The 15,648-nt window shown below is 50.9% G+C and overlaps 1 protein-coding gene across 25 annotated transcripts in view; it reads left to right on the forward strand.

The window, feature by feature from the left end:
• TACC2 (transforming acidic coiled-coil containing protein 2) overlaps positions 1-15,648 on the forward strand; it is a 213,667-nt gene that overhangs the window by 180,077 nt on the left and 17,942 nt on the right. For 17 of the 25 annotated variants that reach the window (XM_086681051.1, XM_086681056.1, XM_086681066.1 and 14 more), the window contains 5 exons: positions 6,184-6,245; positions 7,683-7,798; positions 8,939-9,110; positions 10,402-10,542; positions 11,437-11,526. In XM_086681051.1, the coding sequence (XP_086537177.1) occupies positions 6,184-6,245; positions 7,683-7,798; positions 8,939-9,110; positions 10,402-10,542; positions 11,437-11,526 (581 nt within the window). The remainder of the gene's footprint in view (positions 1-6,183; positions 6,246-7,682; positions 7,799-8,938; positions 9,111-10,401; positions 10,543-11,436; positions 11,527-15,648) is intronic. The other 8 variants (XM_086681064.1, XM_086681065.1, XM_086681075.1 and 5 more) reach the window with 3 other exon arrangements.

Raw genomic sequence — 15,648 nt, forward strand, 5'->3', positions numbered from 1 at the left:
GATCCCTAACAATTCAAAAACATGGAGTAGAAACCAAGTCGACGACCGTCGCATGACGTGAAAATGTCATCTCTGCTTCTTTGCTGCTGATGAGGGGCCATGACTTCCATTAAACACCCTCTTGCTCCCTCCGGGCGGGCACTGGCAGAAGTGGGGAGCAGGTAGTTGGGGGCTGTAGCTTGGATTTCTTCCTCTGCAGGCTCTCCTGTGATCGGCTGCTCGGTGGCTAGCTTCGTGCCCATAAGGTCTCTGAACGATACCAGTGAGGGCCATTTCATTTTGCCGGGGGCGGATTCTGGATGCCTGTCTTCTCACCATGATGAGGTTTTTGAGGGTGATGGTAGGATTCGTGGGGTCCAGAGCCAACGACCAAGAAAGAATTGTTGAAGATGTCTTGGGTGCAAAAAAGTGATTTTATTAAAGCTTGGGACAGGACCCTGGACAGGAAGAGCTGCCCCGGGACCATGAGGACCACCTGGTTATTTACTATGGGGTTGGGGGGTAGGTGAAGTTCCAGGAGAAGTTTCCAGTGAGATTTTCATATGCTAAAGAAGACTCTCAGGATCTTGGAGGCCTGGCTATTGTCATGTAAAGGTTGTTTTTCCCTCTAGCAAAGATTAGCATTAAGACTTCAGGGAGTTCCTGGAGAAAAGTTTTACTCTGCCGGCCTCAAGTATTTGTCAGTGGGCTGCAGGTGATAAGGGCATTTAGTTTTATCTGCCATTTCCTTCGGCCTTTGTTCCCCGCATGGCTATGGAGGGGTGATGTGGGGCTCCGGAAAAGAGAGTCTGTAGGTTTCTGAGATTAGGCTATTGATAAGAGTGCCTTTTTCTTGTGATTTACTAAGATATTTGTAAATAGATGGAGACTCCGGGTCCTGCAGGACTGTGATCTCTATCAGTTAACCATTTGTTTTTCCCCTTTCCTTTGTTCTTGGCATCCAGCAGTGCCTGAGGGATATCACACTTGTCCTGCCTGGGGAGTTTTGCGGGTGGGGGGCGCGGTTTGTAGCCTGTCAGCTTGCCTTATGCTCCCTCATCAACTACACTGCCTCTTTACAGTTTGGAGATGAACGGACCATCTAAATTATGTGAACTTGGATGTTTTGGCAATGTGAGTTCTGCGGAACAGACCCTTTTGGTTGGCTGTCCGGTTGGCTTTCAGGTTGGGGTTTGGGAGACTTAACGGTGACCGTCTCCTCCCTGACCCCTGGGACCCTGGGACCTGCCCTTTGCCCCTCTCCAGTCCTCCTTTTCCTCTGCACCTGGTCCACGAGCCACACTGGATGGAACCACTTTTCCCCCACGGATGCCCCCACTCGGCTGTCCCTGCAGTGGCTGCTGCAGGCAGGAATGTTCCCTGCCCTGTCTCCCACCCTCGCCCTGCCCTCCAGCCTTTCCCCGGACATCTCTGTGCTGTCTGCCCTCCATGCTTGGTCAGGGCCGCTCTGAGGTCACTCGGTTCTGTCACGATGATGCAAATACATGCATTTTTAGTAGAAAATACAAAAGCTCTGAATAGTAGCTGTTAAGCTAACAGGTGCCCCATTCAATGGTAACGTCTGTTTCTTCATCGTTAACGTTGAACCGACACAGACAACTCACTAGCCTGGTGACCTCTTGGATCATTGCTTGTTTTCTGCAAAATTTCAACAAATAGGTAAATCTATATGTTTGAAACAAAACACCTATTACACCTGCCTCCTTAGAAAAAGATCGTGAAGATTCGGGCTGCCTGACCATAATTACAGCTGGCGGGCAATCGGAAATCTGTCATCTATATGAGTACAGAACAGTTGCAATTTCAGGAGGTGCTGACCCTGCATTCACTTTTCTAATATAGTCTGCTTCCCTCCAGCAGCTGGATGTAGAAACTGGATACACAGACCCCTATCAGATTGTCCTTCCTGTTAACCTCATGGGGTCAAGTCCAGCCACACCAGACACGCACCTGGGGTGCTGATGTCATCACCACAAAGAACCTGGCCAGAGCCGTAGCTGTGATTGAGTCTTTGTTATGCTGAAGTCACAAATCACCGGAAAACGAAATTTGGAGTTAGAAATAATAATTGCCAACGGGAAAGGTATTTACTAAACAGTGCCGATTTCCCAAGGGACAACAGTAACGCAAATGTGATTTCATTTCATTCTCTCCATCCCAGAGAGCGGATTTCTGCTCTTCTCCACCTAGGGGCGAAGCGAGGAAACAGAGGCTTTGCGCTCTCACGACTTGCAGAGTGTTGCGGGGCTCATCTGCATAGAACCGCGGCTGCCTGACTCCTAACGTCCCCACTATGCCCTTGTATGTGACCACGCACAGGCTTCCTTCCGTTGTCTGTAGAAGGAGGGCGTCCAGCTAATCGGTACTCCCCTACCTAGGTCCACAAGAGCTCCAAGTTGTCTTAATGGTTCAAGAAACCCGGATGGAACTCATTCAGAGAGATGCCCAGCTAATTGAAACTACCTGTGCGGGCTACAATTACACCAGCTCACTCACTGACAATCTCCCACTGATTAAAAACTCAGATTGGCAATTACACGCGTTTTTCTTTGAACGCTTGCTTAGCAAATGGCCTCTCCCGGCGGACTCTTTGGAAACATAGTGGGAATAAACCTCGTCCGCGTGGTCTCTAGGGATGCAGAGATTAGGAACCGTTTGGAGACAGAACCTCCAAGGCCTCTCCCAGCTCTGACCCAAGAGACCCTAAGAGAGCAGTGTTTTAGATTCACCAGTCTGGATGGGCCTTTGGGGGTCACCCAGCTCTCCCGTCTCCCTTAACACGGGGCAACATCAGCCCCGCCTTCTTGCATTCAACAGAGGGGCAGACACTCTCCTCAAGAGCCTAACTCTTCTTCAGTGTGAGGCACCATTGCTGTCACACCTCAGACAGTCAGAAGAGTGACAGCAAGGACGTTGTCCCCTTCCTAATGGTCCTTTTCCTCTCTCATCACTTATGTTACAAGTCCCAGAAATTTTAGCAGTGAGCAGTAATATACCCTTACGTTTATATAGCCCATGGGAGGGCTTTTCTCTGACCTCATTTCATTTGCCAAACGTAGTCACTTTGAGTTCCACTGTAAAGCTAAGGCAGTGGGGGATGGGAGGGAGTCAGCGAGTTGGGCTTTGCCCGACCCTGGGAATGACGGCATCCTTCCGGCTTCTGCCCGGGGATCTTGGCACTCGCCGGCCGGGCTCTGGCCATCAGCGAGTCGAAGGAGAACGGCCATCGGGGCCTCCCCCGGTGCTTTGTCCTCGATGAAATAATTACCAGAAGGAGCCCTCGGATGGGACAGGGCCCATTAAAAATAACTTCAGGCCTCTGCATCCTGAAGCAGCACACGCGTTAGGGAGCAGCCTCTTCTCTTGGATGTGAAGGCGTCCCATGACCCTTCCTGGCCTGCCAGCTGCGTGTGGCCCAGGCCGAAGCCAGATGGGGCTCCGGCTCCAAGCCTGCCCTTTGAGGCTTTGCACTCTGAGCAGAGGAGTGAGATTTTGAATAAACGACGTTCAGGAAGGTGTTCCCTCAAAATACAGGAGACGATATTGATATTGGTCTTGCTCACATCTTTTCCTGGCCATTTGGTAAATTATAAACAAGAACCCCAAATGGCTATGATTACAAGTTCAGGTCCGAAGGAACACCTCCGGGCCTCACCAGGGACTGAAGCTCCTGTATAGAGTGTGGGCCTCCTGTAACCACACACGTTAAGAAGCAGGCGTTTCTCTGGGGGGCCAGACCACCCCCTGCTATTGTACCGTCATCTGCTGCCTCTGAAGGGGGGGACGGGGGCACTGGGCAGCTGGAAGTGAAGCCCCCTTGGCAGGTAGGAAAGAAGGCAGGCAAGTGAGCTCCGTGACCCGACACTCACCCAGATCAGCTGCCAGGAGACGAGCTAAGATTCCAGGCAGGACGCTTCACTGAGCCGAGCTGGTAACCAGAGCTGGGCACTAAGCCAGGGCCACAGGTCCCTGGAAAGTCTCTCTGTGCCGGCCCTTAGCTCGTTTGGTGCATCCTGGGTGCCCTGTGCCGTCGTGGGGTGTGCTGGAGGGTTTCTGTTCAATACTTTAGGGTTAAATAATGCCTTGGCAACAATAATGATACCTTGGAGAAGGGGGCCGTTGATTCACTATTGTCTTCTTAGCTTAAAACAGTCTTTAATAGGACAATAAAATAATAGTCCTGAGGTCCCATATCTGGAAAGTGATCGATCTGGAGGAGGTCCTAGAAATCGCCTTGTCTTTCACTGTCCCTGGCTTACCCTCTCATTTGTAAGATGAGGAACATAGTAAGTCTTCATAAACAAACATTTCTATGTCCTCAGCTGGGTCAGAGTCCCGGTACGGGTTCCCATTACAGGCACAGACGCTGAATCCAGCCCAGCTGTGTGTGGTTGGCTTTGGGTCTCTGCTCTTCCCGAGTGACGCACAAATCGGGGCAGAGGTCTTTCTGGTCATTAACCCACAAAACCGGCTGCATTCCCCTGAGCAGGCCAAGCCTCCTAGAAGGATGTGTTGGCTTCCCCAGGGAGATTCAAGGACTCCTGAAGAGTTGTCCACATGTTCAAGTGCTTCAGTTCATACGGCCATGACCCCACACAATTGCAGGCTTGGGGAAGGTCTTCCAGGAAATATCTCCTTTTAAAGCTCCTATTAAGGGATCATTTTTTAAGCGATGACTTCAACAATGCATACATGGGGAAGTGCTTTATAACCAGAACTGCTATTTGTATTTTGTGTTGAAGAAAAAAAAAAATTCAGGGGGCGCCTGGGTGGCTCTGTCCATTGAGCATCCGACTTCAGCTCAGGTCCTGATTTCGCAGTTCGTGACTTTGAGCCTCGTGTAGGACTCCGTGCTGACAGCTCAGAGCCTGGAGCCTGCTTCCGATTCTGTGTCTCCCTCTGTCTCTGCCCCTTCTCCGCTCAGGGTCTGTCTGTCTGTATCTCTCTCTCTAAAATAAATAAACATTAAAAAAATTAAAAAACAAATTCAGGCTTTAGGCTTCAGGGATTGCCACTGACACTCTTATCCAGCTGCTTTCTGAGCAGCTCACCTGTCATCTCTTGGCTTTCTTTAAGAAAGTAGGAAAGAACCATCTGGTAGCTGTAGATGTGGCTTCTGTGAGGAGAGAGTCCTTTCCGGTTTTGTTCACCACTCCATCCACAGTGCCCAGCAGTTGAGGCACGTCATACGTGCTCAGAATCCAGTTACTGGGCACGGAATTCAGCTGAGGGTGAACTGGGTGTCCCCGTGGAGCTGCCCGGACACCCGAGGGAGTCAGGGTTTCTAGTCTCCAGTGAAAGATTCTTGACTTTTCTTTCCAGCCTGAGGTCTCCAGTCAATTTGAAATAGGTCATATCTCCACCTCTTTGGACTTGAATCGTCTTTGCATCTAAAAATCTGATTTGGACCCGCTCTGCAGGCCCTGGCAGAAATTGGGGGAATGTTCCATGTGACTTGCAAAGCTTCTCTTCCAAACAGCAGTGAAGGAACCATGTATGTTCTTCCCTTGCTTCAGAATATGGCTGGGGCTAAAATCTCAGTTCCAGAATATCCTCGGGATGTGGGAACTTTCTCCATGTTGCCCGGGAGGCTGACAGAGGAAAACGACACTCAAAACACACTGTTCCAGGGGCGCCTGGGTGGCGCAGTCGGTTAAGCGTCCGACTTCAGCCAGGTCCCGATCTCGCGGTCCGTGAGTTCAAGCCCCGCGTCGGGCTCTGGGCTGATGGCTCGGAGCCTGGAGCCTGATTCCGATTCTGTGTCTCCCTCTCTCTCTGCCCCTCCCCCGTTTATGCTCTGTCTCTCTCTGTCCCCAAAATAAATAAACGTTGAAAAAAAAAATTAAAAAAAAAAAAAAACACACACTGTTCTGAAAACTCAGTGCATCGTGCGGAGACCTGTTCGCGGTCAGATCTGTGTCTCTCACGGTTCGTTCTCTCAGGCTCTCTCAGGTTCCCAAATAGCCGAAGCCCCTTTGCAGCCTGAGGTTTACGAGCGGTCTGAAAGTTGCTGAGCTGAGCCTCCCCTGCCAGCCGAATTGGAAACCTCAAGTCAGTGGACAGGCTCAGAGTTTAGAGTCTGGTTCCAGACCTCACCCTGCCTGGCCCAAACCTTTCCTTTTTTTTTTTTTTTTTTTCTTTTTTTTCTCCCTGATGCTAACTCTCGTTTTGTTTCTTTTGCAGAGTTGGATTACAGAAACTCCTATGAAATTGAGTACATGGAGAAAATTGGTTCCTCCTTACCTGTAAGTTCTGCTTGCTTTCCCTCCCTGTCTTGTGAAAAGGTAGTCACTGGCCTCCTCCTGAGCTCAGGCCCCAAAGCCAGGGTCCTCTGTGTCGGCAGCATCCTTGGCTGCACAGGAAGGGTGAGCTGGGACTGGGGGTCTCAAGTTTGTGGTTCGGTCCACTTGAGATGGCATTTTCAGGCAGAAAATGATCGAATACAGTTAGGCCTTCCGGCAGAATGATTTCCCATGAGGGGGCGGGGGCAGCGCCTGGGCGCCTCAGTCGGTTAAGCAAGCGTCTCTTGGTTTCGGCTCTGGTCATGATCTCACGGTTTGTGAGTTCGAACCCCGAATCGGGCTCTGAACTGGCAGACCTTGAGTTTCTCTCTCTCTGTCCGTCCCCCACTCGTGCTCTCGCTCTGTCTCTCTCAAAATAAATAAATAAATACACTTTAAAAAAAAAAAAAAAGAGTTACTTCCCTGGACTAAGAAAGAACTAGAACTTTCCTTGAAAAGGTGGAGGAGCGTTTTGGTTGTTTTTAAGGCACGCTGTTATCTGTGGTCTTCAAATTCAGTGCTTTGTGTAACTGAAGACTGCCTTTTCTGGCAACATGTCTCTCCCCACAATGCCATCCCGCTGTCATTTAAGTGGCTGTGATGGGCGTCTGTCTTCCCCGGCTCAATGTCTGCTGCCTCCAGGGCACTTGGTTCCGAGCAGGACCTCTCCATTGTGCTGTTGTCCAGTGATGCCATCGGAGGCCTGCAGGTGCCACTTCCTGTGACACTGATGGGCCGGACACATGGCTGGGATCTTTATCTTTCTTTACATCATTCGTGGATGCCGGGATTGCTGCGTCCAACCCACCATTTGCTCTAAGTCAGCAGACCGACCGTGATGGAGGCGCTCACCGCACTGGGCCACTGGGCTTGTCCCCCCCCCCCGCATTCGGCGGTGGGCAGCGCCCAGCCTGGGGGGCTTGCCTACCCCTCCCGTTTCCCTGTCCTCTCTCCTGGCCGGCACCTGCTGGCTCCTCCCTTCTTGGTGGCTCAAGAAGAACGCAGGCTTTTCCCAGATGAGTTATTTGTTCTATTGAAGAGAGCTCTGCTTTTCTTCCTTTCTTTCTTTCTTTCTTTCTTTCTTTCTTTCTTTCTTTCCTTCTTTCTTTTTTCTTTAAGGTTTATTTATTTTTGAGAGAGAGAGAGGGAGAGAGAGAGAGAGCATGAGCAGGGGAGGAGCAGAGAGAGAGGGAGACACGGGACGCAAAGCAGGCTCCAGGCTCCGAGCTGTCAGCACAGAGCCCGACGTGGGGCTCAAACTCAAAAGCCATGAGATCATGAGCTGAAGTCGGACGCTTCACCGACTGAGCCACCCAGCGCCCCAGGAGCTCTGCTTTCCGATCTCTATAGCATGTTCAGGCCACCTGTAGCTGAGCTGACATGTGCCTTTGATCCCTGCAGCAGGACGATGATGCCCCGAAGAAGCAGGCCCTGTACCTTATGTTCGACACTTCTCAGGAGAGCCCGGTCAAGTCTCCCCCAGTCCGGACGTCAGAGTCCCCGACGCCGTGTTCAGGGTATGACTTTAACGAGGGGAGAGTTGCGGGTCGGGCCAGCTGTCCCCAAGCCTCTGGGCCCTGTGGCACTGCTATCCTGGCTTGGTTTCATTCACATGTGTTCAGGCGGCCCGCATCTCGGTCTCTGACCGTCCACATGGATGTACATGTGGGGCTGTGTTTCCAGCTGCCCTTTGTCCTAAGGAGAAATCTGTTAGCAGCTGAAAGCGTGAGCCTCTCCGATCGCCCCCCAGTGCACACATGACTTTGTTTTGTGATTTGTCCTGTGGGGAGGCAGCGTGCCTCTGCATTTAGACCCTGAGTTACTGGCTGCGTGACCTGATGCGGGTTACGGGACCCTCCTGTGCACAGTGTCCTCACGCTTTGTAAAGTGAGGGTAGTAACAAGACTGGCCCTGTAATTAAATGAGGCTCTCAGTCTTACAGGCACCCCCCAAACTGTGCCATGGGGAAGGGGGCCGACTGTCCTCCCTTGCCATCGGGAGCATTAAACCGAGGCGTGGAAAGGAAAGCACAAGTCACAGGGCCGGCCTCTGCGTGGTGCCCGGGACACGTTTACTGCCCGTGTGGGTGTGAGTTCCCGTTTGTCGGGCTGCCCCGTTCTGAGCTGTGTAGCGCTGGGTGGGGTAAGGGTGGGCACCCCTCTGTGCTTGGGACCCTCCCATCCCCTGTTACCTGCCCATTTCTCCGAGCGGGACTGAAAGCTCTGGCTTTGGTTTCCAGAACCTGCCCACCGTGACGATGGTGATGTTATTGCAGCAAGGATACTGGTGATGGGCACCGTGTCAAAGTGTAGCCAAGTGGCATCTCACTTTGATCTTCCTGTCCTACAGAGAAAGAAACAGATACGGTCCCTAGTCAGGCAGGCTGCTTCACTCCAGAGCTTGTGCTCTCAACCAGTGGCATCTGTGCCTCTGACTCTCCCTCGTGAGCAGACCCCGGGGTGGGGCGGGACCACCCTCTCCCTCAGGCTGTCCGGCCCACAAGGCTCCGTGGCCACCCGACATCCACCCCATTTCCCTCTGGGAACGTAGCCTTGGAAGTCCAGGATCCTTTGGGATGTTGACTGACGGGGGGCATCCTGGTCGATTTCAGTGGGATGTCCCACGAGAAAAAGTAAAGCTGCTCTTCGCTTCCTCAGGTCAAGTTTTGAGGAAACTGAAGCCCTTGTGAATGCCGGGGCAAAGATCCAGCATCCCGTCACACGAGGGCTGGCCCCCAACCAAGAGCCACACTTGCAGGTGCCGGAGAAATCCTCCCAGAAGGAGCTGGAGGCCATGACCTTGGGCACCGCTTCAGACGCGATTGAAATTGTAAGTGGGGTCGGAGGGGCCCGAGATCGCTTGGGGTGAGGCCTGGGCCGGCTGAGTCCCATCACCAACGGGTCCAGGCCTTCAGAGCAATATTCATCCGATACCAGGCGCGGGGCCCCACCCAGTCCCTGGACCACAGAAGCCAGCCTAGGAGACCCCCCACCGTAGCCACGAGAGAGCTGTGACTCTCCATTTTCGCCAATGGGGTTTTGCAAATTCTCACTTCTCTTGAAGTGCTTTATTTGCCTTCAGGGTTGTTGGTTTTCCACGTTAGTCCCTTGGGGCTCGACTGTTGGCTTTGGAGCTGTGCTCGGTCTGTACCCTGCTTCTCCATGCTCCGTGGCAGGGGGCAGACAATGGCAGGTCAGGGGACACTCCTTTTGGGGAACAGTTGGCTTTCCTGGGCCTTGGTGATGGGGAATCCCTCCTGTGTATGGACCAGGGCTGTACCTGTCCCCTCCCAACCCCTGTGGAGCCTCGCAGAGCCAGCAGACCCCCTGAACATCTAATGGACCATCTTTGTAGGTGAATTTTATGTGCATCTTTTTTTAACTCCCTCTTAGCAGTCCCCAAGAGGGTTTGAGGCTGTTGACTTAGTTACTGTGAGTGTCAATTTTGTTGTTCTATATCAGCAGACCGTTCATTTATCTCATGCATCAAACACTTACCGAGCACCTGCTGTGTGGCCGTTAGATACCGGGAAAATATTAGTAAGCAGAAAGAGAGTGGATGTGATCCAGCCATCTCTCAACTAGACTCTATGGAAGGATTCATGCACGATTCAGTTTCTACACAGTTGGCTCCCGATGTTGAAGTCTTTGTAACCTACCCAGAGACCCGTTTTCATTTGCAATCATCTTCCCGTTATTTAGAAAACGACCTTTCCCAAAACCTTTGATGACATTTATACTTGGAGGTGTTTTCTTGATGACTTATATTATGTTTGGAAAACCCGTCAACTGGCTTGTCTCACCCCGAGCCTTTGAAGTAAATAAGTAAATGGTAACTTTCCTCCCACCCATTGGTTAGGGGGTGAGGGTGGTGTGGAGTGGGAGGGTACGTACCTAACGCTGTGCTTCTGGGCAAGGCATTGGGCCTGTCAGTCTCCAGATGCCCATCATCAGCATGTGGGAATCAGTCCAGATGAAAAGGGAAGTATTAGCACCTAACGAACATTCTCTTTAGTCTCAAGTCAGAAACGTCCAGCAAATAGGTGCATGGTCCTTGCTTGGAATCGATATCACTCTGTCTCCTCTATTTTTCCTCTGTGTCCTCTTCTGCCGGCCTTCAGACAGCTCCTGAGGGCTCCTTTGCCTCTGCTGACGCCCTCCTCAGCAGGCTAGCTCATCCAGCCTCTCTCTGTGGTGCGCTTGACTATCTGGAACCCGACTTAGCAGAAAAGAACCCCCCAGTATTTGCTCAGAAACTTCAGGTTTGTAGCCCACGTGTGACCTTTTGGGGAGTTTGTGAAAACCTCAGTAGAGCATGAACTCCGAACCCCACATGCAATGAGGCGGGATTTAAGGAGGTGTTACTGGAAATGCTCCACATGAAATCTCCACCCCCCCCAAAAGACTGATGTATGGGTGTTCTTGATCCAAGACGCCAAGATGATATAAATTGTGTGATTACATACGGGACAACCCATTTATATTTCAATTTGGAAATTGGACCCAAACAGTCATTTTTCAGAAATTTTGATAGCCCCAAAAGCAGTTTCTGTGATTTATTCACGGAACCAAGGGTATTAGATCACCATCGCGCCCTGCTCTTTATATATATATGGGCGAGCTAGCTCAGACTCCCAATGAGATAACATCTGGACTCGGCCTTACATCTGGAACCAAAACAATCAGCTGCTCTGTGCCTTAAATTTGACAGCTTAATTTGACATCCTCTACACTAAGACCTTCAGGGCAAACCTAGAGAGATCGTGAGCAGTCATTTGAGAATCCAAAACCATTCACGGAAATTGTCGGCCAACTTGACGTTAAACCAACGAAAGGAGAGAAACCGAAGGAAACAGTGCAGTAAAAATTTTGATCCCGTTTTAAAAATCGTGTCATATTTGACCACATGATACTTCCCGACAGACATTCCAAAGGGCAATTAGAAAGAAAGAAAGAAAGAGAAAAGAAATTAAACACTTATTTCATGATCTGCTGAGGTGTTAATTGTGAAAGAAAGCCAGAGCGTGTGTTTTTCCTGAGTACCTGTCATGACATCACGTGGCACATTCATTTCTTGGATGTGGAAAACATTGACATCCTGTCTTGGTGCATTTTCCCCCGCGGTTTGCTCACCCCCACCCCCCACCCTTGGGCAGGAGGAGTTAGAGTTTGCCATCATGCGGATAGAAGCCCTGAAGCTGGCCAGGCAGATTGCCCTGGCCTCCCGTAGCCGCCAGGATACCAAGGTACGGGTTTGGTGCTGCCGTGCGCTGCCTCTTGAGAATGTGGTGTGGTCCAGAAGTTTGTTTGCTAACCATTGGCCAAGCAGGCAATGTCCATATTCTACAAAGTGATCTAAAACGTTCTAAAAAGCCAAAAGCATAACTTGCGTAGACGCCGAGCTCACCCCTAAGATCCAGTTAAATCTCTGATGAAGGAAACAGCAGGTTGGTTGGTAAAGCTGGTTGAATGGAGGAAAATATGAGAAGCCGGTGTAGAGTCGGTGGAATAAAGAAGTCTAGGATCTTAATGCAGTCTTATTGTACGGTCCGATATAAAACTGGTTAATATCGGCTAAACAAGACAAACAGAAACTTTGAGGTTTTGTTTTCTGTAAAAATCACTTCTCTACTGAACATAAATAATTCACAACTTTTCTATTTTTATTTTAAGTTTCATTTATTTTTAGAGAGACAGCGGGTGAAGGACAGAGAGAGAGAGGGAGAGAGAGGGTCCCAAGCAGGCTCCGCATAGTCAGCTCAGAGAGAGCCCCGTGCGGGGCTTGAACTCCCAAACCATGAGATCATTTGAGCCAAAATCAAGAGGCAGACAGTTAACGGACTGAGCCACCCAGGCGTCCCACAAGTTTTCTGTTTTTCTACAAGTTAATATCTAACTGTAATGAGACCGGATCCTAATCAATAGTAAATAGTGGAACCAAGACCTTCCTGAGACATTGGATTGACCCATAGACCAGAGTCGATAGAATTACTGAAAAGCAACCCTTTTCTGTAAAGGGCAGATGGTCAGTATTTTAGGCTTTCTGGGCCATCTGGTCTCTGTAACAACCACTCAACTCTGCCACTGTAGCTCAAGAACGACCACAGACAATATGTACATGAATGGGTATGGTGGTGTTCCAGTAAAACCCTTTTTACAGAATAGGACATTGGACCATTTGGCCCGCACACCGTAGTTGGCCACCCCTGCTCTAGAGTAGAGTATGATACTGACCGAGCATGCAGAAATCTTTGTGCCTGGCTTCCAAGTTTGGCGTAACTTTTCTTAACTGTTTGAACGAGTCGCCGAAGACGTGCAAAACTATGGCCCTGTGAGGTTCAGCCCAACCCTCGGGGCTGACAGTGAGCTGTGGTCTCCAAGGACCCGCTTCATGCTCACCCCCCACACTCCGCCCTGAGTTGGGCAGCCCAGTGCACTCTGGCCTTGAACGTGTTGGTGAACCTCTCTGAGCCTCCATTTTTCCAGCTGTAAGATGAGGCTACTAACAGCGAGTTTGCAGGTTGCTGTATAGATGATGTGTGTGGGACGGTGCCATGCCTGGCACACAGTAGGTGCGCAATGAATGAAAGCTGCTCTTGTCAGCTCACCTTCGCTTTTGCCTCTGATCTCACAGCTTCTCTGCTGTAGGGAGTCCAGGGCCCGTTTTACAGATGGGGAAGTGGAACCATGGAAACAGTCCAAAGCCTGACAGTGAGTCACTGACCCAGCAGGAACGAGGACTCCAGTCTCCAAATGCGAGCCCCTTGCCTGTCCGTCTCAATTAACAGCTCACTTGATACAGGATCAGAAGTTCATGTGGTGCTCCTGCCCGCAGGGCCTCCCACGTGTGATTTCCCTGGAGCGAAGGAGGGGGGCTCCCTCCCAGAGACATCGCTCACTGAGAGAAAGTGGTCATACTGTGTGTGTCCAGACTGGGAACACTGGGACCCAGGGCAGGGACGAGAATGTTAACACACATTGCTGATGTCCTTATTCTCATGGTCAACCCAGAAGCTTGGATTTAATTTCCACGAGAAAGATTTTTAGAAAGCATTAAGCAGTGATGATTTTTTTCCCCATTAGATTTATTTCTTGATATTCTTGGGTAGTGGCCTGAGGACAGAATGAATTGCTTCAAGTTTGGCCACTGTAAATGTAGTATATTCCTGTCCAGCAGTTTGAGGCAGAATTGAGCATGTTCTAGTAAGAGTTCAGATTGAGTGTGAAATGTTCTGGAAAGTCTCGTACCCCTGCCTCCTTCTTCCAAGGGTGCATCAGACATGACAGTCGGCAAGTAATTGATTGGCTGGCTGTTGACTTATGTCAATTACAGCCTAGTCTCAGACCATGTGTCCTGATTTCCATATAGAAAATACTGTCACCTGACTCTACTGCGTGTGGGTCGGAGAGATGGCCCCAGCCACCTCCTTATGTATTTCAGAAGAGTATGCTAAAAGAAACATTCCTGGGGGTAGAACTGTCTTGGAGCGTAAGGAACATTTTTCTCTGCTGTAGTAACTTGTGCCGCTTTTTTGGGTTTCTGTGGGTTTCTCGTTCATGTAGACGCTTGATTGCCCCTTTACTGCTTTGGAAATTGCTGATGTATAGAAAGAGAAACAGCAGCTGTGTATCCAATTTGCTCTTTTTTCCTGCCCATAAATTTCAGCTGCAGGTGACATAGCCCAGTCTTTTTGGCAGCATGGTCTTAAACTGTTGCTAACACAAAAATGAAATCACTTGGAATGAAAAGAAATCACTTGGAGGGATGAAAAGCCACATGAAATATGGTGGCGGTGATTTCTGGTTGCTCCTTCAAGCAGCTTCACTTTACATTTCCCTTTAGACCAAAAGCCAGCTGCGCTGACCTTCGAAGGTCTGCAGTGGGGTTTCCTGTCTCATTAGTCAGAAGATGTTAGAAACGGGGAAGACTCCTTGGGGCCGGGGTGTGGGGCTGTAGCTCCTTAGCGTTTTTCTTCCACCCCCTTCTGGCCGAAGTGAATTCGATCGTAACCTCCTGGGGTTATTAATCTGACCAGGGTGGCCAGCTGTGCGGTACAGCCGCCCCGAGTGTAACCAGGATAGATAGAGCATAAATGGCCTGTCTGTGTGGCTTTTGCAAAGCGATACAAGGCATGCGAGGGGGTGGATTTCATCTTTGTGCGTAACGGATACTGGTTGCGATCCCTGAAGCCGTTGGCCTTTCTGGTTGAGGGGACCCAAATACGAAGACCGAAGGAAGTGTGTGGGTAACGTAGGAATAAGGATCATGTAAATGACAAGCTTCAGGACCGGAGGAAGTCCTAGAAACAGGCCCCTTAGGGAGGCAAAGGGTGCTGATCCCCAGTGCAGCGTTGGATTCCTCCACGAGTCCTGGCTGATAAAGGCAGACGCCTGGGTTTTGTCGGCAGGAGAAGTTGGCAGGTCTGGGGCAACCTGTGCGGGCGAATGGCCTGACCTCATAGGCTCCTTCTCTCGTGCTTTGTCCGGAAACCACCCACCACCCCCGACATTAATAACCAGCACGATGCCCGAAAGCTGCAAGAACAGTCTGGAGAGCAGAGACAGAGGGCTGGCCTGGGGTTTCACCTCGTATTTGCCAGTTTGGGGAGTTTGCGGTCATCGCCTGCAGCCTGTGTGGAGAGGGGCTGAGGCCACGTCTTGACTCAGTGGGAAGGAGCGGCCAGTCACTGGCTGGTGGCACCTCTTGTGGGAGCGGGTGAGGGCACACACTGAGTGTCATCCTGAGCTCCAAGCCTGCAAATTTGGATGCAGCAGCTCCAACGAGGGGCCCCACCTGGCTCTACCCCCAACGTCCCAGCCTGTGCCCCCTCTCCATGACCTTGACCCAGCTTGCCCTGGGCTCCCAGCCTGACCTACACTCCTGGCCCCCACCCTGTGCACGCGTCTCCCACAGCTCTTGGGGACAGCTGGCTCCTAGACAGGGATCCCACCTTGCTTCCCTTGAGGCCTGGAGACAGGGAACCGGCCACAAGGACTGTGAGCCTGGGTGTGTGGCACGACCGTGAGGCCAGAAGGGCCCCAGGCATGAGGTCTGCGGGTCTGACTGGTGGCAGTGCCCCAGAGGGTCCCATCAGGAACCAGGATCTGAGTGAGTGGATTGAGGGGCCGCAAGCTGATTCCAAAGGCTCCTGCTTTTTCTGAGTTGGGGCCATTTCACATGTTACCACTCTGTGATTTCTCCTGGCTTTGGGGCTTCTCCAAAGCTGCAGTGAGTGGGGGTCTCTGCAAGAGGAACAAAGCTTAATCTAAGCCCGATGTTAAAATATCAGCGAGACACAAGCCTATTTCAGTTAGAAATAGTTCTTGGTTGTAAGAGAAAACAGGAGTGTGTACCTTGGATTTCATTA

Source organism: Puma concolor, chromosome D2 (genome assembly GCF_028749965.1).
Source record: "Puma concolor isolate L17-30 chromosome D2, mPumCon1.1.hap2, whole genome shotgun sequence".
Classification (NCBI taxonomy): Eukaryota; Metazoa; Chordata; class Mammalia; order Carnivora; family Felidae; genus Puma; species Puma concolor.